Genomic DNA, 27,179 nt, shown 5'->3' with positions numbered 1-27,179 from the left:
CAGCTTCTGCATTGTTATCTACTCTCGCCACAGTGTAGAAGAGTTCCCTCTCTCCACACCTTAGCCAGCCCTTGCTGTTTTCTGGATTTCGTGGACAATAGCCTTCCTAATGGCTGTGACATGGCCTCTCACTGTGGTTTTGATTTTCTTTTCTAAATGGTTAGAGATGTTGAATGTCTTTCCACATGGCCATTTGTGTATCTTCTCTGAGAAGATGTCTACTCCAGTCCTTTGTTCATACTTTAGATTGGATTGTTTGCTTTCTGTTGCTACTGGGCCATAGGAGTTCTTTATACATAAAACCTTCATTAGACACAAGCTTTGCGAGTATTTCCCCCTCATTCTGTGGGTCATTTTGCTGAAACATTTTTATTTTATTTCATTTAACTTAGCAGGTAAGTTCCGCATGGCATTTTCTTAAGTTAGTATTGACTCCCCTTACCCCACCCTTCCACTTCCTTATCTCCTTGATCCTCTCATCCCCTCTTAAACCCTTCTACCCAGTATTCCACCTGCTACTTTCAAGTCACTTTTATCCTTTTATTTATTTATTTTGGAGGCTAAGAGGTGCTGGGTGGCATCAATATGAGAGTGTGGCATAGAGCCAGCCTGGAAGCTTCACCTGGGCCTGCAAAAGGGTGAGACAGTGGCCCGATGTGATGATGTGTGGTGCCGAGAATGTGAGATACCCTGAGTGAAGGTGATAGCAATGAATCACTGTGTGACAGTCACTGTGGACACTGGAGCGACCCTGTGTCACCGAGTATGTGGGACCTGCCGGGAGGAGGTGACGGTGACTGTGTCCTTGTGTGCTATCTTAGTGGGACAGGGAGCATGACGCTGTAGGGTGGGAGGGACTGAAGATGTTTTGTGAGTTACTTGCTGACCGTGAGAGGGAGGATGAACATTGTAGCATGGACAAGAGAAATTCTCAACTGGGCTAGAAATGGTGTCTCTGAGCTGGTGTGAAGAGCCCTTCATGCTCTCTATACTCAGGGAGGATTGCCTCACCCTAGTCGAAGACTTCTGAGGCTAATCAAGCCAACCAAGAGCAGTGCCCTAGGCTCTGACTGAAGCTCCATCATTTTATTCATTAAGCCTCAGTTTCCTCAAGGACCACAGAAGGCTGTTGGTGGAATTCTAGGAAGCAGTCCTCCAGTCTGGGTGAGGGTTCTGTCTCTTGAGGTACTTCCCCCTCAACCCTGGAACTCCAGGCATCTGGCTGACAGGAGCACCCATGGGAGCACCTCTGAGAGGTGTGCTCTCACGCCCTCAAGCCCTCTTTCCTCTCCCTGTTCACTTTCTCCTGTCCCTGGCTCAGCCTTGTGGTGATATCCCTACTTGTTCCTGCATCCCTTCCTCCCAGCCTCCTGCTGTACTCACCGGCCCATCAGCCTCCAGCGCAGGTTCTTAAGGCCTCATTCAATTAAGACCGATGCAATCTGCTCATGGGGAAAAAAAACCAAAACAAAACAAAACCCAACAACCCATAATTTGGTTAATCACACCAGTAGGGGATCTGGGCTTGATGGGAAAGTGGGGAAGGGTAGCAGGCTGAGGACATAGGTCTCCACTGCCTGCCCCCAGACTCTAACCACTCCCTTAGGCTCTTTTAGGAGCCAATGGGGTCCAAAGCTTGGGTCACCCCAAACCCCGCTAGAGGCCCCCGTTTTCCCTGGTTGAATCCCCACCTGACTCCAGGCCTATTTCCTAGTGCAACCGAGAGTCGGGTTGGGGGGGGTGTCTCAGAGCCCCCAGATTGGGTTAGCTGAGCCCAGCGTCTCATCTGTAGTCTGTGTTCCCCATGGCTCCTGTAGGATAGTCTCCTGAGCCTTGGAGAGGGAGGCCTCAAGGGGGGGTCAAGGGGGGTAGAGTCTTAGAAGTCAGAAAGGGGTGGGTTGTCCTGTAAGCCTCATCTGAAATGTGACATTCTAGTTCCAGAGTCCCAGTCCCTCTGGTCTCAGGCCGTCCTGGAGGGAGGACCGGAAGGGACTTACCATTGCTTGTTATCTACAAGGTCTCTTAACCTGCATATTATCTCTTGGCCAAGGACTCCAGAGCAGCTGAATGACACTGAAATTGGGCCTTCTCTCTACCCTGAGACTTGCATCTCATGGCAGAAGGCTGGGGTCCACTTCTTTCTCAACTTTCCCAAAGATGGTCCCAGGTACCTGCAGTCAGCTTAGGCAAAACATGGCTGATTCTCGCTCTGGGGAAGGTACTATTTGCAGAACAGACCACTGAGACTGGGTTAGATTCCTTGATTGATTTGTTGAATATGTGTGGCGTGTGCTGGAGCAGAGAGGTGGGTCCTGATCTCAGGAAGGTGGATGTGCATGGCGAAAAGAATCTGACTCGAGATGCCAACACTCAACTATAAACTCGTTTGCTCATTCAGACACAAGACCAGCCACCAAGGCCATTCATGATCTCCCAGACAGTCACACACTCACTGCACACACCAGACTCATGTCAGCCTCAATGACCACCTGGACACAGGTGATAAAGGCCATCCATAAATACAGACGGCCACATGGGTACAGAAGATTTATAGATACATGCACTCTACTCCTCCACAGGCTTCCATGGAAGTACGGACCACATACTTTCACACAGATGTTTCTCTCTCATGACCCAAGGGACATATTCAGCTATGGTCATGTGATGGTCCTTAGGGACACACCATTATGGATGGCATGTGCTTAGGTCACCAGTAAAGTGAGAGCTCCCAGCTCCCCACAGAGTGAGAAAAAAAAAGGCCAATTCTGATGAATGTACCCAGTTTCGCAATGAGAAAAGCCTCTCAAGTGCTATTAAAAATTTCCTTTGCAAAATAAAATTTGTTTTGAATCACACAGAAGGTCTGAGGTTCTGGGAGGAGGGCATTTTCTCTCAGAGATCCCTGGGTCATAATTACCCAGCCCTGGTGTGTGTGGAACTGTACGAGCATGTGTGTGCATGAGTACATGCATGTCCTGGTTCCAGCTCCCAGGCCCTGAAGATATTAGAAGGGAGAGTGGGAGAAATTCTGCAGAATCCGGATGTTTGTTCTCTGGCTTCTGGGTCCTCCAAAGGCAAATAAATAGCTTTGGATGCCAGCCTGCCTGCCGGGTGGGGCTGGTGAGTGCGTGAAGAGCCTGCTTCTGTCCCTGGAGCCCTACCAGCTGGGCTCCTGTGCATCAATGTGCAGTGACGGAGGTCCTGGCCAGTTTCTGCTGTGCCTCTCTCTGGGGACTGATTCTTGCAGCTGAAAAATGGAGGTAGGGAGAAGGTGAGACTGGATGAGCTTCTCTTGGAGGCTGAGATAGACAGTGAAACTTGGGACCTAATACAAGTGAGGAAAGGTTGGGAGGAGACGTGGGCGGGGCAATGAGAGTACAGAATCAAGACACAGGGCCTCAGAGCCTACAAGGTCTCCCTACCATCACTCCGATTCACTGGAGGATGTGCTAGGTCCCTGGGGCCTAGTTCCTGCCCCACTATATATGGGGGAGCAGGAGCAGAGGAAGGGATGAGAGCCAGGGAATGAGGCTGGGGCTCCTGGAGGACCAGACCGGGGCTGGGCCTGAAAGGACAGAAGAGAAGAGAGGATGCTGGGGTGCAGCAAATTGGGGAACCAAGATGCCAGTGGGGGAGGGGTAAAGAGAGCCGTGGGTAGAAGGCAACTGTTGAGCTGAGGCCCGAGTTTGAAGAGACTGAGAAAGAACTCAAATGACAGTGTCCTCTGATCCCTTGGCCCCTCTGGAGGTGGCCACAGGAACTTTGCCAACAGCTCCTCACAGCCTAGGAACTCAGAGCCCATGGGGATCTGAGGAGCCAGGATCATTCCACAGGGGGGTACTCGTGGGTCACACTTATGATTTAGCAGAGCACTGCACAGGGTCGGGGAGCCCAGAGAGGACCACATCCCAAAGGCAGGGGCATGCCTGAGATGAACCCTGTCCAGATGATTCCTCACCCCAGCCCCCAGTAAAGAAGGGCTATTTTTAGGAATAATAAAAGTGCTCACACATTCCAGCAGGGGCAGGGAGAGGGAGAGAGGAGGGGCAGGAGCCAGCACAGAGTGTGTGGGGGCGGGGGGGGACCTCTCCTCCCCCGGTTCTCTGGTTATGCCTTCAAGGGTTTCCCTAGGAGGATGGGGTCATCCCTGGCTGGTCCTGCCCCTCCAGTCCTGTCTTCAAGGTCCTCTCCTAGCTCTCACGTGTCTCCCTGTTTCTGAATTGGTCTCTGTCCCTATCTCTCTCATATCCCCATTCTCCTGGGACTTGGGGAACAGCTGGGATGGGCTAAGTTGTGAGGATGAAGCCAAATACAGTCACAGGAGGAAGCGGTGTGAGGCTGTGGGGTCGACAGACACCAGAGAGACACAGCAAGACAGGCAGACACAGAGATCCCTGGGGAGGTACTGGGATGGCTGGAGACAGAGTCAGGACCAACCCCCAGGCAGATACCATGGGGCAGCCAGTTCTCTGCCTGGTCCCAGAAGAGCCCAACATTAGACCCCCGGTCAGCCTTTCCTTCCTGCCTTCTGCAGGCCATTCATCACCCTAGGTCAAGCCAGTGCTACTTAGTATTTATCATCTATTGTGGGCACAGCAGGGAAGAGGAAGGTGGAAGAGTGGAGACGAGAGACTCCACCCAGGCCTAGAGAGACACCCAGTCCCATTCCACACTGGAGAGGTGGCCAGTCTATCCCTTGGCCAAAGCAGGCCCAAAGCCACAAGAGAGAGGGGCCTGCCCATGCCTCTAGGGGAGAACCTGACTAGTCTTTTTGTCTCCTTTGGGCTTCCATACACCCCATACCAAACTGTGGATCCAATGCCAGTACACCTGAGCCCTATAGACTCTGGTCCCATAGGGATTCCCAGAGGGGCTAGTATGGGGACAAGTGTCTGTGTGTAGGAAAACTTCCTAGAACAGGTGATGCTTGCTCTTACTGGGGGGGCTTCTGATGCCCTGGCCTCAGGCTTTTTCCCACCCCGAGACAATCCTGAAGAGCAGAAGGTCTCCTGACTTGCCAAGATACCTTGTAAATGCTGTCAAAAGTTGCCAGTGAAAAGCATCCTCTTATTCCATAGGCTCTTCCTCTAGGACTCTCATTCGTGCCAGACTTGGGACCCAGAGACCTCTGCTGCCTCCCTGCCTGGGGCCTCCAGTAGAACTGGGGGCCACCTTTCTCTTCAGGGGTGCACAGGCCTCCAGACATTTCTAGGCTCTTGTTGGGGGCCAGCTGATGCTAAGAGTTACACGGCAGAGTGGCAAGGTAATGACCACTGCGCTGTGAAAGGAAGGTCTACTGTGTTGTAGGGTCCCAGGTAAGAGGACCCCCCTTATTTATCCTATAATTCTTCTGGCCATCATTTCCTTTGACACATGTCTCTTTCTGACACTGGTCCAGCTAGGCACTCAGCATCCCTTTCTCCTGATTGGGTTATTATGTCTGATGTTGGGAGGCTTCTGGACTTCCTGTGTCAAGTTTTTAACCTACCTTTGAGGGCATGTGAGGGACTCATGGAACCAAGAGTTGGAGGTCAGCCAGCCCACCGAGGCCTTTTTCTCAGGGCACCGATGCCTTCGGGTGCGCCTTCGTTCTTGTACGCCCGGGGGGACAGTGTACTCAGCTTCCTTGCTGCCTAGATAGCTCCCCAGGCACAACTCTGAGTCACCAGATGCTTACACTGGCCTCCATTGAATGTCCCACTGTGCTCAATTCAACCCTCATGGTCACGGAGACAGGAAGCCAAGATGACTGAGTGGTAGGGGTGAGATTACGGTGATGTGCTCGGGAGCCATGCTGTGCTGGTGAGAAGCCTGAGGGCTACGGGGACAGAGTGGGCCTACAGTGTAGAGGAGGAAGCTGAAGGTGGGGAGAGTGAGGAGAAACCAGGGCCTGACCTATACCAACATGATCTTGTATCTTCCAGGCAGGACCATCACCTCCTCCCCAAACTCAGCTCTTGCCTCTCTCCTCCTCCCATGTTAGCTACTCCCTTATCCCTCTCATTCAGACTGGAGAGCGGGTCAGACTGGGAGAATTACAGCCCCTGCTTTCCCTCCCAATCGCTTCCCTCTTTCTAACACCACACCTTGCCCTGGATGGCTCTAAAGAGGCTGGGGACAGTGGTAGGACCTGGGTTAGAAGTTCAGCCTGACTGAGACAGAGTGGGAGGTCGGGGGCAGGCACTGGCTATGGGTGTGGGATGAGAGGAGCCAACAGAAGGGCTAAGTGCCTCCCTCAGTGAGTGGGGATTCCCTCGGGAGGCGCCAGGACAGGCGCAGGTGTATTCTACAGTGCACGTGTCTCCAGTGTGGCTCCGAGGCTGGAGACGCGGCCCTGTCGGAGTAACAACTGAAGCCAGAGTCTACGAAGGGCGGTGGGCCGTGGAGAAGAGGGCACGGCAGGGCGGTGGGTCGTGGGAGAAGAGGGCCCGGCAGGGTGGTGGGCCTGGAGAAGAGGGCCCGGCAGGGTGGTGGGTCTGGAGAAGAGGATCTGGCAGGGCGGTGGGCCTGGAGAAGAGGGCCCGGCAGGGTGGTGGGCCTGGAGAAGAGGGCCTGGCAGGGTGGTGGGCCTGGAGAAGAGGGCCCGGCAGGGTGGTGGGTCTGGAGAAGAGGGTCTGGCAGGGTGGTGGGCCTGGAGAAGAGGGCCTGGCAGGGCGGTGGGCCTGGAGAAGAGGGCCTAGAAGGCAGTGGAAAGGAGGAAAGGGAGGAGAGAGAGGAGGGAGGACCTTCCTGTAGTGCTAGGGTCTTTAGTTGCAGGTGACTCCTTCCATGTGACCTTGTGACCTTCTGTCACCAACTCAGCTCTGGCCACGGCACAGGCTCCCTTTCTTACTCCTCTGTCTCCGCTCCGTGGGGGTCTTTCTTGTGGAGTCTCTTCACGTTGGGGTAGCATTCACCTGTCATCTGCACTGCCCTCTCTGGAGCGAAGACCCACCTCCCCTCCATCCTGCTCCTTAGCCCCTGCCTCTGAAGAGGCATGAGTGAAGGCAGCTAGCTCTCAGGCCAGCAGTCTCTAGGAATGGGGGCTGGGGGTGGTGATGCGAATTCTTGGACCTCTTCCCAGACCAGCTGAGTCAGAAACTCTGGGGGTAGGGCCAGCACTCTGTATTTCAACAGCCCTCTAGGTGACACTGGGACATGCCAAAGTTGGGGAACCACTGAGGGACACCTGCAACTCCCATCAGTGCCTGAGAGAGCTCCCTTCCCTCCCCGTAGCTAGAGTCACTCAAGGGCATTGACGTCTGAGCTGGTCCACCTGTCATCTGAGTTGCCCAACGTCACCTAGCCGCCTTTTTTTCTTCTGCCTCTGGCCCAGCTCAGCCTTGCTGTGGGGAGGTCTGCGGATGCAAGTGTTAGCACACAGGTAGCTCTTGTTATATTCCAGGCCCCAGGTTTGCTGGAGGCAGCTCTTTGGGCAGATGGCAGGCGTGGGTGGATTGGGAGGGAAAGGAGCCACCTTGTCCTGCTTCCTGTTTCCTGCCTTGGTGGCTGGGCAGCTGTGAGGAGCCAACGAGGAGACCTGGGGTGCTGGGCTTGGGTTTGGGGCTTCCTTACTCTGAGTTCCAAGGAGTCCTCTTGGGAAGTTCTACTACGTGCTCTACCTGAGCCGTGGCACTGGCCAGTGACAGCCATGTGCTGGACATGGAGATGGATACACTCCCCTACTCTCCTGGAAGGGTTAGGAAGTGTGTGTATTGCTCACCAGAACAGGAGGCCAGACGCGAAGTGGGCAGGTGCTGTCTGCTCCACACTTCTGACTTTCCCCACCTTGGCCACTTTCTGGAGCTCCCGTTCATGGCTGTAATTCTTTTGTCAAATGCTTCCTCCCCCCAACCCCCCCCCCCCTGTGCTCTCTAGATGATTTCTTGGAGATCTGGGGGAGGAGTAGGCAGGGGAGACAGGAGTGGTGGGGGCGGGGAGTATGCAGGGAAGAGAAGGAGAGTGGGTGGAGAAGCCATCCAGGAGAAAGAGCCAGGATGTGGAGGTGGAAACGATGTGACAAGACAGGAGAGCAGCATGCGACAGATGGACATCGACTAGGGAATGACGGAGAGAGGCAGAGAGACACTCAGAGGGACCAGGAGAGCCTGGCCCAGAGGGAAGGAAAGAAACAGACAGGCAGAGGAGCTCCAGCGTCCTGGGGAACCTCCCTTTGGACATCCCCTAACTGCAGGCCAGGAGGAGACCCGGAGCCAGCAAGATTAGATCAATCAGCGGAGATGGCCCTGGGGTACAGCTTGGGTCTTACTCTAGAGTTTGATATTACCACTTTCTCGGGGGGGGGGGGGTCCAGCTGCCAGGCTGTGGGCAGAGCAGTTGGAGGGCTTGTGGAGGTGAGAAAAGACACGGAGGGTTATGGAGATGAAATAAGAGACCATCTTAAGTCAGCGACCCTTGACTCAAGGCCATCTGTCTCTGTGGGTGGCCACAAAGGGGAGAAGACCAAGGTTTCTGGTTTCACATCATCTTGGGCTTTACGGAGGAGTTACAGACAATTCAGTCTGGACCCTCTGCTCTCCCCAAATGAGTGCACAAATGCTGGGTCAGGCCCAGGTTTCAGGAAACTAGCAACCTCCCTGGTTTCAGAGAAACCGTGGTTCCCACAGCCTCCCCTTTCTTGGTACCTGGAGAGAAAGCGCAGGAGTGGGAATGGCGCTGTCTGCGGTGCTGAAGGCAGGCAGACCACAGCAGCAGGTGGAGAACAGCAGGTAAGGGGCTGCAGGAAGCAAAGGCTCTGTTCATCCTCCCACTGCCGTCCACAAACTACCACCCACCATCCACCCATCTCCTGGCCCCTCCGCCTACCTGCCTTCCACCCATTTTCCCATCTTGTCACCCCATTTGTCCTCTCACCCACCCATTTCCCATTGACCTACCTGTCTACCCACCTGTCTCCCATCTAACCACTCTACTCATCCATCACTGATTTTCTCATCACTCACCTGCCCATCTACTTATGCATCCACCATCTCCCCATTTTTCCACGTAATCGTCAGTTTACACCATCAACCCATTTCCCCACCCACTCACCCATCTACCCATCCATCCATCTGTCCATCCATCCACCCACTCACCTGTTTTTCTAGCCACTCACCCACTCACCTATTTCCTAACCACTCATTTACCCATCCATCCACCCCATTTATCCACCCATCCACCATTCACCTATTTTTCAGCCTACCCACTCACCCTCATCAAATTAAACCATAAAACCACAGAACTAGATGCAGCAGAGTGGAAAGACCCATTTACATTAAGAAGGAAACCAAGACTCAGAAGAGGAAAGGGGTGTGTTCAAGGCCACAGGGAACTTCTGTCGTCAATCTGGGACAGGACTGGAAATCACTGCTCTTGTCTATACACCACAGGTTCTCCCCTGGGGTCTGGAAAATTGCCTGGTTATTATGCTGATATTTACCCTGGTGTTTGTTCACAAAAGCTGCAAGGACAGGAAATGTGACTGCCTCCACCCACCCAGGGCTCTTGTGTGTGTGTGTGTGTGTGTGTGTGTGTGTGTGTGTGTGTGTGTGTGTATTTCTCTGTGTGTGCATATATGAGGTATCTACATGCAGGTGCAGGCTAAGGTGTATACATTGCAGCATGTATACATGGCACATGGGGGCATGTGGGCAGATCTGGCCATGTTTTTCCCTTTCTCTACTTTAGAGAGTCCTGGGGTGCTAACCCTGTTTGAGGCTGGCTCCCCACTGTGCCTCCATTTCAAGAATTGCCCCATTTCCCATTCACAGCTGCTCCCTCCCCCAAGGCTGCAGCTCTGTCCTCGGAGCCCAGGCTGGCTCTGAACTTGACTCCCCTCCCCCAACTGGTGTAGTGGAGGTTAAGTTACTCTCAAACGGGGGTGGGGGTTGGGGGGGGAGGGCGATTCACCGGTGCAACTGGTATTTGAGCAAGCTGTGAAGGCCTCTCTGAGTGCCAGGCCTGAAGTGGCCCATTTCCCTCAGTGCTTCCTGCATCCAACACCCCACTCCTGGGAGGTCAGACTTCAAAGCAGATGGGGAGATGACTGCCAGGCCTAGAGCTTCACCTCTACTAGTCTGCATCCTACTTACTCAGCCAAGGATGGAGAAACCCTCCTTACTTGTGCCCCAACTCTCCCCAAGTTTTCTTACCTCACCTACCCCCAAACTGCCATTGTCCTGCCCTTGGCCTAAAAAGTCACAGAAAACTGATCAATCAGAATAAAGGCCAGACAAGAACAACCAATTGGAGTAAAGGACAGCCCAAGGTGTCCACCAATCAAAGCAAAGGGCAGGTTGAGGAGCTGGCCAATCGGAACAAAGGACAGTTTGATTTCTCTAGGCCCCTGGGTGTGAGATGGGGGTTGGGTGCTAAGTATGCTTAGCATACTTAGGTGTGGGAGATCAGGAGGTTTGGGTGACCCCTGACCTAACACAGATGGTCACTGTTTCTCTTTTGACCTCAGTTTCCCCATCTCTTAAATGGGGAGACAGCTATTTGCAGCCTGTGGTTTTCTCTTGCATATAAGGCCAGCTCCACTGCTTTGGCTGCACTTCTTTGCTTCCCTAGCACACACTGGCAGCTATCACCAAAGTCAGGCCCTCTCTGGCCTCATTTCAGTGATCCTCCTGCCTCCAGGAAGGAACAGGTCTACACGGACACCACCACCTGGATTCCTGTACTTGAAGCCCCAGTTTGTAGAGTGTGGGTCAAGAAAACTTTTTTTTTTTTTTTGAGATTTGTCTGGGTATGGGATCTTCTGTGGTCTTCAGCCTGTGGCAATACATTGTGAGCAGGTGATTGGGGGGTGTCTCTGGTCTGTGCTACATGAGGAAGCAGCTGTTCCCAAGAGAACCTAGAAGGGTCTGACATCATCATGCTGGGTGTCTTCAAGGATGGAGGGGTTCTATGGAAGGGCAGCACTAAGGCTGTGCAAGCTGTGCCCGAGGGTCACAAGCAAGCAGAATTAGGGATCGTGTTGTTTGGGATCAACTGCCTCCAGTGTCCAAGAGTGGATAGACATCAACCCATGACCAAGACATGGTATACCCTTGACAGTGGCAGAGGTCAAAGCGAAGCCTGGGCAGTGCCTGCTTGTCCCTCCCACTGGGAAAACAGTGTGTGTGTGTGTGTGTGTGTGTGTGTGTGTGTGTGTGTGTGTGTGTGTGTGTGTGTCCGTAGCCAAGGAGACTTGGCAGTGGCATTTGGAGCTGACACCTGGAGGGACCCCAGGCTTCATTCAGACCCCCCCGCTCAGGACTACCCTCTGTAGCCTTTCTGTCAGGCAGCATTTGGCTCATTCTTGACCACTCTTGGGGGTGGGAAGCCAGTGCTCCCCTTAATCTGATGGTCTCAGTCTCTGCAGTGTGGCTGTGCTGGGAAGAGGGCCTGTGTCCCGCTGGATGGTGCCAGCTTCCCGGTGAAATCCTTTGGGTCCCCTGACCATTCAGTGACCGCAGAGTTCACTTGCCCACTCTAGGGTGTCTGAGGATGTGATGGTTGGAGGCAAAAGCTTTAGGCTGAGCCTCCCTGGCTATCCAGTCTTAGCCACATGCTGGGTTTGGATTCTAACCCCCACCTGGACGGGGTCATATCATTTGGATAAATCTCATCTTGTTCTTATCTGGAACACAAGGAGTTGAGGGTGGTTTAGCCACATTACAGAAGTGAGGAATTGGCACCTCCCCATTTGGGTTAACAACTTCCTATGAATATAACTCTGGAATTTCAGCATTTTCATTTTTATCAGCTATGTGCATAACATGGGGTCCACCAAGACCCTCAACAAGGCATCATTTTCCTAGGAATGGGGCCGAAGCAAGCCGTGCCTCTGTGGTTACTCACTCACTGCTCCATATTTACTCACTCTGCTTTCCGAACAGACCTACAGGGAAGACATCAGGAAGGACTTCCAAGGTTTGGGGAGAGGGCACAGCTGAGTGGATGGTGTGAGTCACCATTATGCCTTGGCCTTGCTCCCCAATTCCGTTACCTTCCTCTTTGATCTCCTGTGGTTCTGGCCAAGTTAATGGAGCGAGAAGAGACCTTTGTTGTCTCAGTTCCGGCTCTCCAAGGACGAGGCCTGTTCCTGGGAGGCGGAGGCTAGGAGGCAATCAAGGCTGACTTTGCTTCTCCCCTGCTTGTGGTGGCCTAACTCTGTCATGCTTACCTTTTGTGCTCAGCCACCCCCAACTCTCATGCTTGCTGCTGTCAGCCCAGCCCTAACCCAGCTGAAACTGGGATACATACGGCCATAGTGCCTTCAACATCCAGATGCCAGAGTTATCCCTTTCCTAAGGACAGGAAACCCGTGTTGACTCCAGGCTTGCCTTCATAACGCACTGAGAGGCCTTGGCTAGGCCTCTGGTCCATCTCCAAGCTTCAGTTTCCCCATACGCAAGGTGAGGGGACTTGGACAGTCTATGGCCTTAGTACTGCTAGAGTCTGATGCTTAAGTGTCTAAGTCTTGGGCTCATCTCACAGTCCCTGGGCCCAGGACTCGGCCTGGGCCACCAGGCAGAATGACCCATGCTCTTTCTTCTCTTCCAGGATGCTTTGCTGAGCCTGGGCGCCGTTATCGACATCGCTGGCCTGCGTCAGGCTGCCAAGGATGCTCTCTCAGCTGTACTCCCCAGAGTGGTAGGTGTCCACCCTTCACATTGCCTTCCTGCCCTCCCCTTCAGCCTTTGTTTAGCTCTGAGCTGCACCTCACCCTGCACAGACCCTCATTTGGGTTTGGGTGTCTGTGTAGCAGGAGAGGTTGAAGATAGCCATGAAGAAGAATTTCCTGGATATCAGGTCTTGGCAGTCCTAGAAGACGCACCCTTGTGTGTGGACCTAGGGTTGGATTGAAGCAGGAGGCTGGGCAGTGGCAGTCTTCAAGCTTCTCTCTGTCTCATCATAACACCAAGAATGGGATGGTAGGTGGGGGGGGGCAGCCATGGTCACCTGGACCCTGAGTGCCTTGTTGGGGGTGTTGTGCCTCCCTTCCGCAGCCCTTGGCACTTCTGACTCCAATGGCCATTGCTCATTCTCTAAGCAGAAGGCTGTTGAACCGGCTCCCAGGAGTCAAAGCAGCAGGTTACAGCTGTGCCAGATGGAGGGATGCAGGGAACTTTGGAGCCCAGAGAATAGGTTTGAATCAACACAAGGAGCATGGAAGACTTCCTGGAGGAGGAAATATCTAAACTAAGTCCCCTTGAACATCCTCTCCCTACTCTATATACCAGCAGAGGCAGCTTTGGCTTCAGGACACATGGCCAACTCAGGATGCAGCCTTCCCACCCCACCAAAGCCCATTGTCCCTGGCTCTGAGTGATGGATGAACCTCCAGAGGCCCAGAGAGGGAGGGTACCTCACCAAGGTCACACAGCATGACAGGGACAAATGGGGCTTGGCATCTAAGTGCCCCTATTCCCTGTCTTCAGCTCTGTCTTCCCCAAACCTCCTAGAAGTTCAGCACCCAGGAGGAGGGCTAATGACTGAGCTTTATTGAGCGTGAAATTGGTAGGAAGTGGGTGGTGTGTTGGCGCCCAAAAATAAATCCTTTGGGAGAGGGTTGTGACTGAGACAACATCTGTCCTGGGGTGGAGGAACATCTGGATGGCAGGTCAGTGACTGTGGACCTGCCCTGCAAGCCGTGTGTGTGTTCGTGTGTGTGTGTGTGTGTGTGTGTGTGTGTGTGTGTGTGTGTGCCTGTCTTGGTGACCAGCTAACTACAGCCTAAAGCCCGGGCTGACAGCTGAGGTCCAAGAGGCAGTGAGATATTATTCAAGAGGCCAAGGACGGGCTGGGGGAGCCCAGGCTTGGGGGAGCCTCTGCTTGACTGTAAGGAGGGGCTGGGCCCTGGGGAGTGGGGGTTGGGAGAGGAGGAGGAGAGCTGCAGCACCTGGCTTCCTCATCAGCACCCATTGTGGCAGGCAGCCCCAGTGCAGATGGTGCTGATGTGTACGAAACGCAGAGCAGCCCTCCTACCCAGTAAACTCAGCTAAATTTAACCAGGATGGCTGGGAGTGAGGGCGGAAGGCGCGGACACACAGAAGTGAAGGGTGGCTCCGCCCCCGCCACCCTAAGACCGCCCACCTTTCTCTGTGGGAGGAAGGATGGACTCTCGGGCACTAGATGCCCTGGTAGGCTCTGAACCTGTTTGAGGAAAGAAAAAAGGAAGAAAAAGAAAAAACAAACAAACAAACAAACAAAAAAACCCTCCAGAGCTCCAGACTGGATGACAAGGAAGGAGGCTGGGTAGAGCTGAGGGGCGGCAGCTCTCTCCAAGTGGCTCTTTGTCCCTGGATTCCGCCCGGAACCTGGGCATTGGTGGTGGCTCACACTTGTGATCCCAGCACTTTGGGAGGCCAAAGCAGGACCCCCACAAGTCCTCAGCCGGCCTTAACTTCGTAGTGAGTCTGAGGCCAGCCTGAGCTACATGAGAGACCTTGTCTGAAAACAAAACCAAAAAACCTAAAACAAAACTCCCAGTTCAAGCCTAGACCGTCATCACTGGGCCAAGGGGACTCTGGATTGGCCCAGAGTCTGCCCCTACCCTCCATTTTCTGGGTCCTATAATCCCTACCCAACATCAGGACAACTGAACCCAGCTCAGTGTCATAGGAGGTCATCGTAGGGTCCTGTGGAACCCCCTGTGGAATATCCAAGGGCCTCAGGAGCAGCTGGTGGGGTTGTGGTGGTGGGTTGTGGTGTGGGTTGTGGTGTGGGTTGTGGTGGGTTGTGGTGTGGGTTGTGGTGGGTTGTGGTGTGGCTTGTGGTAGGTTGTGGTGTTGGTTGTGGAGGGTTGTGGTGGTGGGTTGTGGTGTGAGTTGTGGTGGTGGGTTTTGATGGTGGGTTGTGGTGTGGGTTGTGGTGGGTTGTGGTGTGCGTTGTGGTGTGGGTTGTGGTGAGTTGTGGTGTGGGTTGTGGTGGGTTGTGGTGTGGGCTGTGGTGTGGGTTGTGGTAGTGGGTTGTGGTTTCTCCCAGTGCACTGTGGACCCTATACTTACTGAGGGAGAACCTTCAACACCTCCTCCTGAAGCCCTCCCTGCCACCCTCAACAGAGAGGGGGCTTCCCCAGCCTACCAAAGAGAGTGTGGCCAACAGTCATGGGGATTGGCTAGGGCCTCTAAGGGTCCCCATGTGGGGAAGTAGATATTTGTGAGACAATAGCTTCTGTCAAGACAAGGCCTGCAACCTGAGCGGGTCTGTCTTGGCGGGGAGGGGCGCTGAATTAAAGACCTGACAAGCGTCCAGCCAGTGTCTCCAACTCACCCTGAACCATGGTGGATCGAAAATGCACACTTGCTCAGCCTCTGTTCCCAGCTGTTTCTAAGGCCCTTCAGCCCCAGCCCCACTCATTCCCAGCCAGGCACTCTCTCGGACCGGTTCACCCCACTGTCAGCTCTGAAATGCTTCTTGTTCTCTGCGCCAGCTTGGCCTACCTGTGTCGGTCAGTTCCGAGCCTCACCCACACCCCATGTGGGTCCAGTCACAGCTAAAAGACTGCCTCTTTTGGGAAGCCCTCCAGGGCCCCCTTGCGTTCGGGCACAGTGCCCTGTCTATAGTTTCCTGGCTTGGATCATGGGGGTGTTGGAAGGAGGGAGCATCCTAAGCGAGTGTGGCCTGCATGCCATACCAAGTATGGTTTGCCAAAGCCTGAGGCTGGAGTTCAATGTGGGGGTGATTGGCTCACACCTTGGATTTGGGGTGATTGGTAAGGAAAACATCAGATTTCATGGATTTTGCCTGTCCAGAACCCATTCCCAAACCACCAAGCTCTAGCCCCCAAGGCCCTGTGGTCTTGCTATCGACAGATTAGGGCTGGGCAGTACCTCTCCAGGGTCTCACAAGTGCTTTTGGTCCTAGGAGACTGTCTACACCTACCTGCTGGAGGGTGAGTCCAGGCTGGTGTGTGAGGACCCACCTCATGAGCTGCCGCAGGAAGGAAAAATCCGGTAAGTCCTTCTCTGCTTGTCCTCTGTCCTCTGGCACTGCTAAGAGGTCTCAGGGTTGAGGAACCTTCCAAGACCATCTCGTCCACCCCCAACTCCAGTCTCCCAGCCAGGGGGGCCCCCAGTTCAGTTCAGGAGATGCGAAGTAATATCCCCTCTTATGTTGGGAAAGTATTGAGTGGGCAGGTTCTCTCTGCACAGAGTCCTTTTCCATAGAGTTCTTTTCCCATAGAGGTTTTGTTTTGTTTTGAATAAAAAGTCTCACAGTGTAGCCCAGGCTGGTTTTGAACTTGCCGTGATCCTCTTGCTTCACCCTCCCAAGTGCTGGGGGTTACGAATGGGATCCATCACGTCCAACTCCCATAGAGTTGTGGATTGTTGAGGCTGCTCTGAGTGGGGTCTGGGGGTGGGTGGAAGGGGGCTGCAGCATCTCTCAGCTCCAACCCCAGCATGCCCTGAGCACTAGCATGAGGCTTGGGGTTGGGATCCCAGTATGCCTGGCTTGCAAGAACACACAGGGTCAGCTTCTTGTATCTAAGGTCAGAGATAACACGGGATCTGCAGAAGTTTCTGGACTGCTGCTACCTAGATTCAGTTCCCACCTCCCTGTGTACCAGCTGTGTGCCCTTAACCGGACATCCTTTGGCGTGTGACTCCATTTTGCTTTACTTTTTGGTGACATGGTGAGAACAGTAGTACTTGTAGGGCTGTTGGGATGATTAAATGGTTGTGTTTAGTCTGCTCTGGCTATAAGAACCCAGAGCTCAGCACGCTAGGGTCCCTGATACCTCTGAGCCCAGTGAGTTCAGCTGCCTCATTTTCCCAGTAAGGACACACTGAGAGACATGTTCAAGACTGTAGCTAGAGTTTTCCTGCCTGGCCCACAGTCAGGACAAACTCTCTCACACCCGCCAGTCCCACAGCCATTCAGACCCAACCAAATAAACACAGAGACTTATATTGGTTACAAACTGTATGGCCGTGGCAGGCTTCTTGCTAACTGTTCTTACAGCTTAAATTAATCCATTTCTATTAATCTATACCTTGCCACGTGGCTTGTGGCTTACCGGCATCTTCACATGCTGTTTGTCATCTTGGCGGCTGGCAGTGTCTCTCTGACTCAGCCTTCCACTTCCCAGCTTTATTCTCCTCCTTGTCCCGCCTACACTTCCTGCCTAGCCAATGGCCAATCAGTGTTTTATTTATTGACTAATCAGCAACACATTTGCCATACAGAACAACTCACAGCACAAGACCGCAAGCCAGGCGTGAGGCCAAGCTGGGCCTAAGACACAGTTCTCAGTGGGAGCAGGGAAGCAACAGTCTCTGGAAGGCCCATCCTTGTTATCTAAAGACTATGGGAGCACTGGGTTAGGAGCAGTGGGCACAGTGGGCACAGTGAGATGGAGCTGCTCCCAGAAGGCCGTGTTCTTTTAGTCCAGGCATGCGGTTCTTTTGGTAGTTCCTGGGCTGCTACCCTGGCCACTCTTAGTCACAGAAGTCCTGGGAGAATCCTGCCTGGAGATGCCAGCCTCGTGGTCCTGGGTCCTTTCTGATCCCTGATACCCTGAGTTCTAAGATGGTGGCCTGTCTCCTTGCGTTCTCCTGTGGGCAGAAGGAGCTGCCTCTCCCCCATTCCAGAGACCTTCCTCTTGTCCTGTCACAGGTCTGGGAGGCCCATGAGAGTTAACACGTTCCATTTCCATTTCTGCTCTCAACTTCGCCCCTGGAGGACTGTGGTGAACAAAGCCACAGTCCCCTCCAGCCTCTGTGTCCTCTCTAGAGGTTTTTGCCTTGTGTGGTGTTCACATCATCATTTGCCGGATCAAACACTTTCTGCTTTTGGGCATTTGAACACAGGGCCTCCTGCATGCTGGGCAAGTACTCTACTGAGACTCATCCTCCAACCCACGTGTTTATACTTTTTATTTTGTGACAGGGTCTCACTAAGTTGCCCAGGCTAGCCTGGAATTCACTCTGTAGCCCAACTTAGACTCACACATTTTCTTCTACTGACCTAACCTCCTGAATAGTTATACCACCACCAGGCCAGATTGTCTGAATCTTAAAGACAAAAAAGCTGTAATGTTCCTTTTCTCCTCTGAGCTAGTCCCTCCCACCCATAATTCTTCATTTGATATTAGCTCACCTCCTCCAGGAAGTTTCCCAGCAGCCTGGGAAGGCATTCCTGGGTGTTGGGAAGAGGTGTACAGAGTGGTATGCTCAGGAGACAGGGGGGAGCCTCCTGAGGAGCTTGCTCTCTCTGGCACTCCAGGCCATGTTCCCTTGGGGAGTTGGTGGTATCTGCATGCGGGCAGCTTGGAGGGGCTCTGACCTTCTGCATTCGTGGCCTGTTCAGCATCCTCCCCACAATGGCTGCCTATCCAGTAGAGCCTTTGGAAAAGGAGAAGTAAAGACAATTAAAACTGAATGCCCAAATGGAGTTAGCCCAGAACTCCATGGAGATGGGAGGCTAATGCCCGCTGGGACAGGGAAACCAGGTAGTCTAGAAGGCAGAAAGGATGGGGTAGTGGTGTCCCAGGGCACAGAACTTAGCAGTTAGGACCTCACACCTCTTCTGGAATCTGTTCTGCCTGCCCATACCTGGTCTGGTGTATGGGGCCTGAGGGAGCTCATGCCCACCACTTGGGCTGATGGGCTCAAGGGTGGCCTGGGCCCTGTTCTTGAGTGTTTCCAGCAGAGTGAAGCTTGAGACCCAAGCATGTGGAAGGCAGACAGGCCTGGATTCTGGCCTAGCCTCATCCCTGCCTTCATGTGTCCCACCCTAAATGCCTCCATTTTGGTTCAGTAAGACAGTGGATGACAGGTGCTTAGCAGTGTCCAGTGATTGCTAGCTGCCCTCTACTCCCCAACCCAACTGAAGACTAACCTTGGTTGCCCTCAAGAGAACAAGTTTCCTTTTGGCCTCCGTCTCTTTCTGTGAGATGGGTGGAATAGGGTACAGGCTTCTCTTAACATCAAGAGGTAGAGGAAGCACCTGCCTGTGAGCAGCTATGTGGGCAGTGGAGGAGGAGGGGTGCTCCTGCAGGAAACCAGGCTGCTGGCAGCTGCCGGATGACAAACAGCAGCAGGTGTGACTGGAGCCTGGATCATAAAGGCAGATAAGGCTGAGGTGATGGGCAGAAAGTGAGCGGAGACGGTGGTCCGACTCTGCCCACTCTGCAGGCGTCATGGCATGCCCAGTTTAGGGGCTCCAGCGTGGTCTGCCTTTGTGTCTTCCCATGCTTGCTTGTACCTTTGCTCCCCTGCCCATCGTCAGTGGCTCAGCTGAGACCCACTTCAGGAGCCATGCACAAGGGATTCCCTGCTGATGAGAAAGAGCCAGTCTTCATAAAAGGGGGCAGGTCACTGTGGCCTTCCGAGGGAGAATCTGTCCTCAGAAGAGTCGGGACTGGAAAGCAGGGGGCTTGGGTTCCAGGGCAGTGCTGCTGTGATGACAATCCCATTGCTCTCTCCCTGGGACTCTATCTACCCCTCTGTAAGATGGGGAGGTTGGACCCGCCCTGAATTCTACTGGCTTCAACAGGAACCCTGGACCAGAAAGGAGAGAACCCTTGAAGCTCCCCACCCCAGTCTCCTAGCCTGTTTCAGACCCCAACCAGACAACTTCCTCTTGGCATCCCAAAGTCTCAGATTTCCCACTGCCAGGTACAGGAACTTCAGGCCTTCCAGCTGCCACTTGTCTAGCCTTGGCTACCATCTGCAGTGTCTTCCTCAAGGCAAATCTGGTCTCTTCTTGTGGCAGAATCTGATGTCCATCTGGTTTGTCTTGGAGGATACAGTGACTATCTGTTCCCATTTCTGGAGTCTTATATTCTGGTGGAGGAGAGCCAGGTGCTGGCCTAGATCATAATTTGTCTTCAAGAGAGAGATGAAAGGTCAGGGAGAGATTATTAATGCTCAGTGGGAGTGCAAGGCTAAGTGAGGGATGGGGGCGTAGTGAAGAGATGGAGGATCAGTGAGGGCATGGGTTCAGTGAGGGCATGGGGTTCAGTGAGGGCCTGGGGTTCAGTGAGGGCCTGGGGTTCAGTGAGCACATGGGGTTCAGTGAGGGCCTGGGGTTCAGTGAGGGCATGGGTTCAGTGAGGGCCTGGGGTTCAGTGAGCGCATGGGGTTCAGTGAGGGCCTGGGGTTCAGTGAGCACATGGGGTTCAGTGAGGGCCTGGGGTTCAGTGAGGGCATGGGTTCAGTGAGGGCCTGGAGTTCAGTGAGGGCATGGGGTTCAGTGAGGGACTGGAGTTCAGTGAGGGCATGGGGTTCAGTGAGGGCATGGGTTCAGTGAGGGACTGGAGTTCAGTGAGGGCCTGGGGTTCAGTGAGGGCATGGGGTTCAGTGAGGGCATGGGTTCAGTGAGGGCATGGGTTCAGTGAGGGCATGGGGTTCAGTGAGCGCATGGGGTTCAGTGAGGGCCTGGGGTTCAGTGAGGGCCTGGGGTTCAGTGAGGGACTGGAGTTCAGTGAGCACATGGGGTTCAGTGAGGCATGAGTTTCAGTGAGGGGTCCAAGGGGACAGTCCAGCATGGCGGGGAAGGCTCAGCAGCAGGAGCGTGAGGCCTGGTCACACTGCATCCACTCTCAGGAAGCCGTGAAGAGTGAACACTCAACTAGCTTTCTTTCTATTCAGTCTGAGATCCCAGCCCACGGAATGGGCTACCCACATTTAGGATGAGTTCCTACACTGATGAACTAGAATCTAGAAAATTCCAGAGATCTGTCTCCAAGGCGATTCCACGTCCTGTCAAGTGGACAACCAATATAAACCGTCACAGAGGCTGAATGAGGGGTGGGAATCAGTGGGGCATGGAAACTGAGTTAGGGCGTGGAGGATAAGTTAAGTGGGGCTCAGTGGGGTGGGTTAGGGTGAAAAAGACTCAATGAGGGGCTCAGTGAGGGGGCGGGGCTCAGTGAAGGGGCGGGGCTCAGTGAGGGGGCGGGGCTCAGTGAGGGGGCGGGGCTCAGTGAAGGGGCGGGGCTCAGTGAGGGGTGGGGCTCAGTGAAGGGGCGGGGCTCAGTGAAGGGGCGGGGCTCAGTGGGGATGAAGGATCTGTAAGAAGACAGGCTCAGGGAGTTGAATTTATCAGTGAGAAGATGGAATTTGTGGGAAAGGGCTCATTGAAAGTGGGCTCAGTATGAAGCTTGGGTGCTCAGTTAGGGCTGGGGCTCAGTGGGGAGTGGTGAAGGATGATATTAGTGAGGGAGCAGGCAGGGGCAGGTCTCAGTAAAGGAGGAGGCAGAGAAGGATGCAGGAGCGCCGGGGAGGTGGAAAGGGCCTGGACACGTGGCCCTTTTCCAGGCTATTGACCTTACCAACACACAGCTTTCCCCTCAACTCTTTCTCCATTAAACAAATAGTTGTTAAAGGAACGGAACTGCCATAAACTCCACACCCATTCCTCTCTGCACTCCGTGCCCATCTGTCTTTTTCTGCAGTGGGGCAGGCCATGACCACCCTGGCACCAAGACTGAGTCACTGAAACTCAGTCTGGGCAGTTGGACTTGGGGGATTGAGTCCCCTGCCCCCCAGTGCTCATCATCAGCCTGGAGGATGGTGGGGAGGGGTGAGGAGAGGCAGGAGGTTCTCTGAAGGAAACGGGAAGAGAGAGGGAAGAACTCTGGGGTTTAGCCTCTCCCAGGTAGGGGAGGAACCCCCATCTCGCCACCCTTCTATACAGTCTGTGGGCATTTGTGGAGCCTTCAGGTGGCACACATTCTCGGAAGGATGTGACCAAGGAAATGAGGGCCCATGGGAGTGTGTGTAACGTGCCCCTGCCTGGGGCTATGTGCTGTGGCTGGACCAGGGGGGACAGAATTCAAACAAGGTGCCAGAACTTCCTAAGAGTTCAGGATTTGGGGAGGCACTGATGCTTGGTGAGGACCCGGTTCCAGTCAAGGCTGCTCTCTCAGCCTGCCTCTCAGCTTTGGTCCCAAGGTCACTGAGACTAGATTTCCAGTGTCAATATTCTTTTTCTAGAGAGAGTTTTACCCAGGTCGACGGCTTGAAGGATCTGCAACCAAACTCAGCCATGTCTTTACCGGCTCAAATCCCTGTCAGGGTTCCCTCTGCCCCAGGATCAAACCCAGCTCCCCAGGGCCCTAGGCTCTCGCTGGCCCCGCCTTCCACTGCCCAGCCTCACCTACTTTCTGGTGTTTGTACTTTCCAGCAGGCCTGTGGTCCTCTCCCCTTTGAGCCTTCACACATTCAGTTCCCTCTGCCCGATCATTCTAGTGTGTCTGTCTCTCTGACCTCTGTGTGTCCTTCAGGACGCAGGCATCTCCGTCAGGAAGCCTTTTCTGACTTCACTTCCATTCCATAGGAGGGTGGACTGGGCAGGCTCTTCATCCCTTTGTCGTAGCTCTGGCACCCAACTCCAATGTGGATCTGTGTGTCTGTCTCTACACGATGCTGGGATCCCTGAGTCAGGTAGGAGTCCCACCCCTCACGTCAGCTCCCACTGTTGAAGCTGACCCAGAAGGGCCATGTAGGATGAGACTGCAGTGTGTACCCATGAGGCCTTTTGTCTAGGAAGTGGATTCTTGTTCTGCTAGGGAGGACAGTTAGAAACAAAGACAGGAGGCCAGTGGCTGGGGTAGAGTATCTCCGCTGAGGCTGGGCAGTAGCTGGGAGTAGAGAGCAGGGGACAGTTGTGAGTGGCACATGGGGAGCGACTCATCAGTTACCGAGAGGACCTGAGGAAGAGAGAGGCGCCAGGACAGTTCACAGATGAGTCACAGGAGTCACCCTGCTTTGACAGGAAGGTGATAGAGAAGATACATTCGGGCTGAAATATCTTTGCTGCACTTCAGGGACATCCAGGATGACCCTGATACTCCAGGCAGCCTTTGAGTTTCTGGAGTCTGGAGCTGTGAACCAGATCCAGAGACTCCTGAGGCCGTGTGCACAGGATCCTGGGAGGCAGGTGCAGCTGAGTCTAGGAATGGGTAGTAGGATAGTCTGGGCTGGTGGGTGAGGTTTTATAGTTTACTGACCAGCAACACAGGGACCTTCACCCCATTGTAGCTTCCAGCGTGTCTGAGGCCACCCAGTAGGGTGGGGTGTGAAACTCCCAAGAAGCCCCAGCCTTCATCAATTTGGTCAACAGGAAAGGTGGCTCCCATTGCCCTCCTGCAACCCTGCTTTCAAGCAGTTGGAACAGCCAAGAACTGGTTCCCATCACTCAGGAGCTGCGAAGGCTCTGGGTGTGAAGGACAGCAGATGCGAGACACACTGCCTCTTGTAGATTCTGAACTGGTCAGAAGGGCCAGGAGGGAATGAGTCTGGTTCAGAATACTGTGTTGTGACCTTGAAAGAGATGTTCGACCTCTTTGGTCCTTGACTTCTCCAGCAGCGTGACCTCCTGACTTGGTGACTTGCAGGCCACTCCCTCCCTTTCCTCATCTGATCTGGGCTGTATTCCCCTAATGACCCCATTTGCACGCTCCGGAGTCCCAACTTTTCTATCCAGGCCAGGCAGTTCTTATAAACACAATAAGGGGAAATAGCATGAGAGATGAGGAACCCAGGGCAATTAATCATCAGGGAGTGACATTTGGTGAAAAATCAGGTGCTTAATTAAGCAGGAAGAGTCAGAGGCCTGGGGGAAGATGATGTGTGTGGAGGGCAGAGAGAAATCTCTTCTTCTCACAACCAACCTTTCTTGCCTCGGTTTCTACCCCCACATACGCCAGTCCCCTGCTTGAGGCTCACACTCCACATGTCTTTGGGGTCGTCCAAGCATAGTGATTAAACCAAAATCTGGTGCTAGCTGCCTGGGTTCAGAGCTTCATTCTCCCACTTATTAGCTATGTGACCTCAGACAGGTCACTTAACCAGTCTGTCCTTCAGCCTCTCTACTGTAAAACGAAGATGACAACCATTTTTAATCCCTAGAGTGGTTAGGGATTCTGAATTAATATGTGATGGTTAATCTTCATTGCCAACTTGTTTGGAGCTGGCATCACCTCGGAAACAGTAGTGGATGTGTCGGTGAGGATGCTGCCAGAGAGGTTTAGCAGGGAGTGAAGACCTCCTCTGAATATGGGCACTACCATCACAGAGGCGGAGTGAGGGGTAGGCATCAGTGGGGGATGGAACTGAGTTAGGGCATGGAGGATAAGTTAAGTGGGGGCTCAGTGGAATAGGTTGGGGTAACAAAAAACCCAATGAAGGACACAGTGAGGGGGTAGGGCACTGTGAGGGGGTGGGGCTCAGTGGGGATGAAGGATCAATAAGGAGAGGGGCTATGGCATGAAATCGTGTACTGAATATGTCTGAGAAAGAGCTCTGAGCATCAGCGTTCACCTTCCTCTGCTCCCTGACTATAATACAATGCAACCAGTTGCCTCAAATTCCTGAGGCAACAAAGTGGAACTGCTTTTACCACCATGCCAACCCCTGCCCTCACTATGATAGCCGTGCCATCAAAGTGTGTGCCAAAAAAACCTTCCTTCTTTAATTGTTTTTGATGGGTATTTCATCACAGAAAGGAAAAGAAGTTAATATAGAAATTGGTGCCAGAAGTGGGGTCATTGCTGTAATAATCCTGATCATGTGGCTTGCAGGTCTTTAGAACTGCTTTGTGGGAAGGATGTGAGCTACTTTTTGGAGCTGGAGGCTAGAGCAGCCCTAGAATGTTATAATAGGAGCTTAATGGACCATGTGTAATGGACTTGTGTAAGTGCGGAAAACCAGAATTCCAGTAGAAATGTGATCAATGAAGTTGTGTCTCACAAAATTTCAAATAGGAATGAGGAGTCTATTGGGAATTGGATGTTTGTTTTATATCCTGCAAATAATCTGGAAACATTCAGGCTGTGGCATAGTTATTGCTCACTGCATTTTGGAGACTTATAATGAGAATTCAAAGCGGAAAGATATGAAAAATATGCAGTTTATCAAGGAAAGGAATGTGAATGTGGAGGTTAAAGCTGTAGACATTAGACATGTAGACATGTCAGTGGGTGCTGACAGGTGTCTACAAGTTTACGAGATTTGCAACATCAAATAGAAACATTTTACTTTGCACTGAGCCAATGGGAAATGTGGTCTGAGGGCTCAACCACACCCATTGGAAGCTCCAGGTTTTAAAAATGCAGATTCAGCCGGGCGTTGGTGGCGCATGCCTTTAATCCCAGCACTCGGGAGGCAGAGGCAGGTGGATCTCTGTGAGTTCGAGGCCAGCCTGGACTACAGAGTGAGTTCCAGGAAAGGCGCAAAGCTACACAGAGAAACCCTGTCTCGAAACCCCCCCCCCAAAAAAAAATGCAGATTCATTCGAAAGGAAAGAGAATGAATGGAGTATGCTGCTGTAGGGGGCTCTTGGCCCCAAAACAACTGCATAGGGAAACATTTTCCTAGTTGAGCCACCAAAGTGCACAAAGGTTAGTTACTACAGCTGTGGTAGAAGTGGGCCAGACTACATCATCAGCTGATACCAGAACTTCAAAGTGTCATCCATATTGTGTCTGTTTGGCACATGTGAAATATAAGAGTCATAGGACCATGCAGGTGTGAACTAAAGTTCCAGAAAGCCTGTGAGTTCAGAACATGCTTTTCAGGGTCATAGTCCTTGCTAGGAGGCCCCAAGAGGTCACTGCATGGATTCTGAAAGAGAAGCCTGTGTTCTAAGGAGAGCCCAGGATGTTGAAGATGTATGGAATATCCATCCACAAGAAAATTAGCAGGCATGAAGTCGAGCCAGTTCAAGAAAGAGGATTATTTATGCTACAGGTGGCAGACCTGGATGGGTGAGGCTACCCAGGACTGTTGGCACCCAGATAGTACCACCCACCAAGAGCCGTCGATGCTACAGCGTGGAGATCTGGACCTTGCTCTGTTGAATGCTCTGTCTCACTTTGGCCTGACCTTTCCTTGCTATGGTCCTAGTCCTTCTTTCTGGAATGAGAAGGCTTACTGTGTGCCGTTGTATATTGGAAGTATGTGACTTACTTTTTGATTTTACAGTGGCTTACAGTTCAGATTTTGCCTTGAACCTCAGATGAGATGTCAAATTTTGAGCTTTTGAATAATGTAAGGATGGTCAGAAGCTTTGAGGACTCTTACACATAAACTGTTGGTTCTAATGCGGCACTTTTACTCTGAGAGGAAAAGTCATGAGGCATGACAAAACCCATTATCAGAGCAGAGTTTTATTAGGAGAAGGGAGGAATAGAAGAGAGCGTGACCAGGCCTGTGGAAGACTTGTGTACAGAGGGAGGAGGAGGAGGAGGAGGAGGAGGAGGAGGAGGAGGAGGAGGAGGAGGAGGAGAAGGAGGAGGAGAAGGAGAAGAAGAAGAAGAAGAAGAAGAAGAAGAAGAAGAAGAAGAAGAAGAAGAAGAAGAAGAAGAAGAAGAAGAAGAAGAAGGCGGCGGAGGGGTCTGTGAACCGCTTCTTATGGATTCCCCTGCACCTGCGCATATGGGCTTATGGAGCTACGCCACATATGCGCAGATTGCGTGATCACGCTGCGTGCAATTACACGTAGCTCACAGACATAAGGCTCCTTACTTGGCTACTGAACTGCGCGTGTGCAGTCATGTAGCTGGAGGAGTGGCCAGGAATCCCAACATAAACTCCATACAGTTTCCATCAGGAGGTGGATTTTGAGAACAGAGGACGAATGTTATGATTTAAAGTGATGTGTTTGGGTAGCAGGTGGCTTGTGATGGTTGATCTTCATTGTAAGCGTAGCTGGGTTTGGAATCACCTAGGAGATACACCTCTGTGTGAGAGGTTTAATTAAAGCACCCCATGGGCTAGGGTCCCAAATTTAAAAAAGAAACAAATGGGACATCAGGCTGAACACCAGTATTCCACCTCTTTCTGCTTCCTGACTATGGATGCAAGGCGACCAACTGCCTCATGCTTCTGTGGCCACACCTACAGCCGCCCTTACAGCCATGCCTTCCCTGTCACAGTGGACTGTACCCTCAAACCGTGAACCAAAACAAACCCTTCCTTGCTTGAGTGGCTTTTGTCGAGGATTTTGTTGCGGCATGAAGAAAAAGTAACTCGTCCATTGTCTACGTTAAGGTGCTTGTGTGATCTGACTGTGATGGTGCGCAGAGAATGCCCGGCGACTAGCGAGGTGGTCCCTGTGTACTCCCCCTCTCGTGCTTAGCGCTAAAACCTGTGGAACAGATGGGACACTTGTATACTCCTCAGTTCAGTTCCTCCTGGGATGCTCAGGCCAAGGAGCAAGGTCAGGACTTGACTTGACACCCCCAGCTGTGAGCCCTGATG

The 27,179-nt window shown here is 52.9% G+C and overlaps 1 protein-coding gene across 4 annotated transcripts in view; it reads left to right on the top strand.

Annotated features, from left to right (window-relative positions):
* The window catches only part of Pde2a (phosphodiesterase 2A), a 95,881-nt gene that overhangs the window by 49,750 nt on the left and 18,952 nt on the right, over nucleotides 1–27,179 (top strand). For all 4 annotated transcript variants that reach the window (XM_052714002.1, XM_052713999.1, XM_052713998.1 and 1 more), the window contains 2 exons: nucleotides 12,529–12,618; nucleotides 15,835–15,923. In XM_052714002.1, the coding sequence (XP_052569962.1) occupies nucleotides 12,529–12,618; nucleotides 15,835–15,923 (179 nt within the window). The remainder of the gene's footprint in view (nucleotides 1–12,528; nucleotides 12,619–15,834; nucleotides 15,924–27,179) is intronic.

Source organism: Peromyscus californicus, unplaced genomic scaffold (genome assembly GCF_007827085.1).
Source record: "Peromyscus californicus insignis strain IS unplaced genomic scaffold, ASM782708v3 Scaffold_4__1_contigs__length_199733344, whole genome shotgun sequence".
Classification (NCBI taxonomy): Eukaryota; Metazoa; Chordata; class Mammalia; order Rodentia; family Cricetidae; genus Peromyscus; species Peromyscus californicus.
This window is presented reverse-complemented; position numbering and strand designations above follow the sequence as displayed.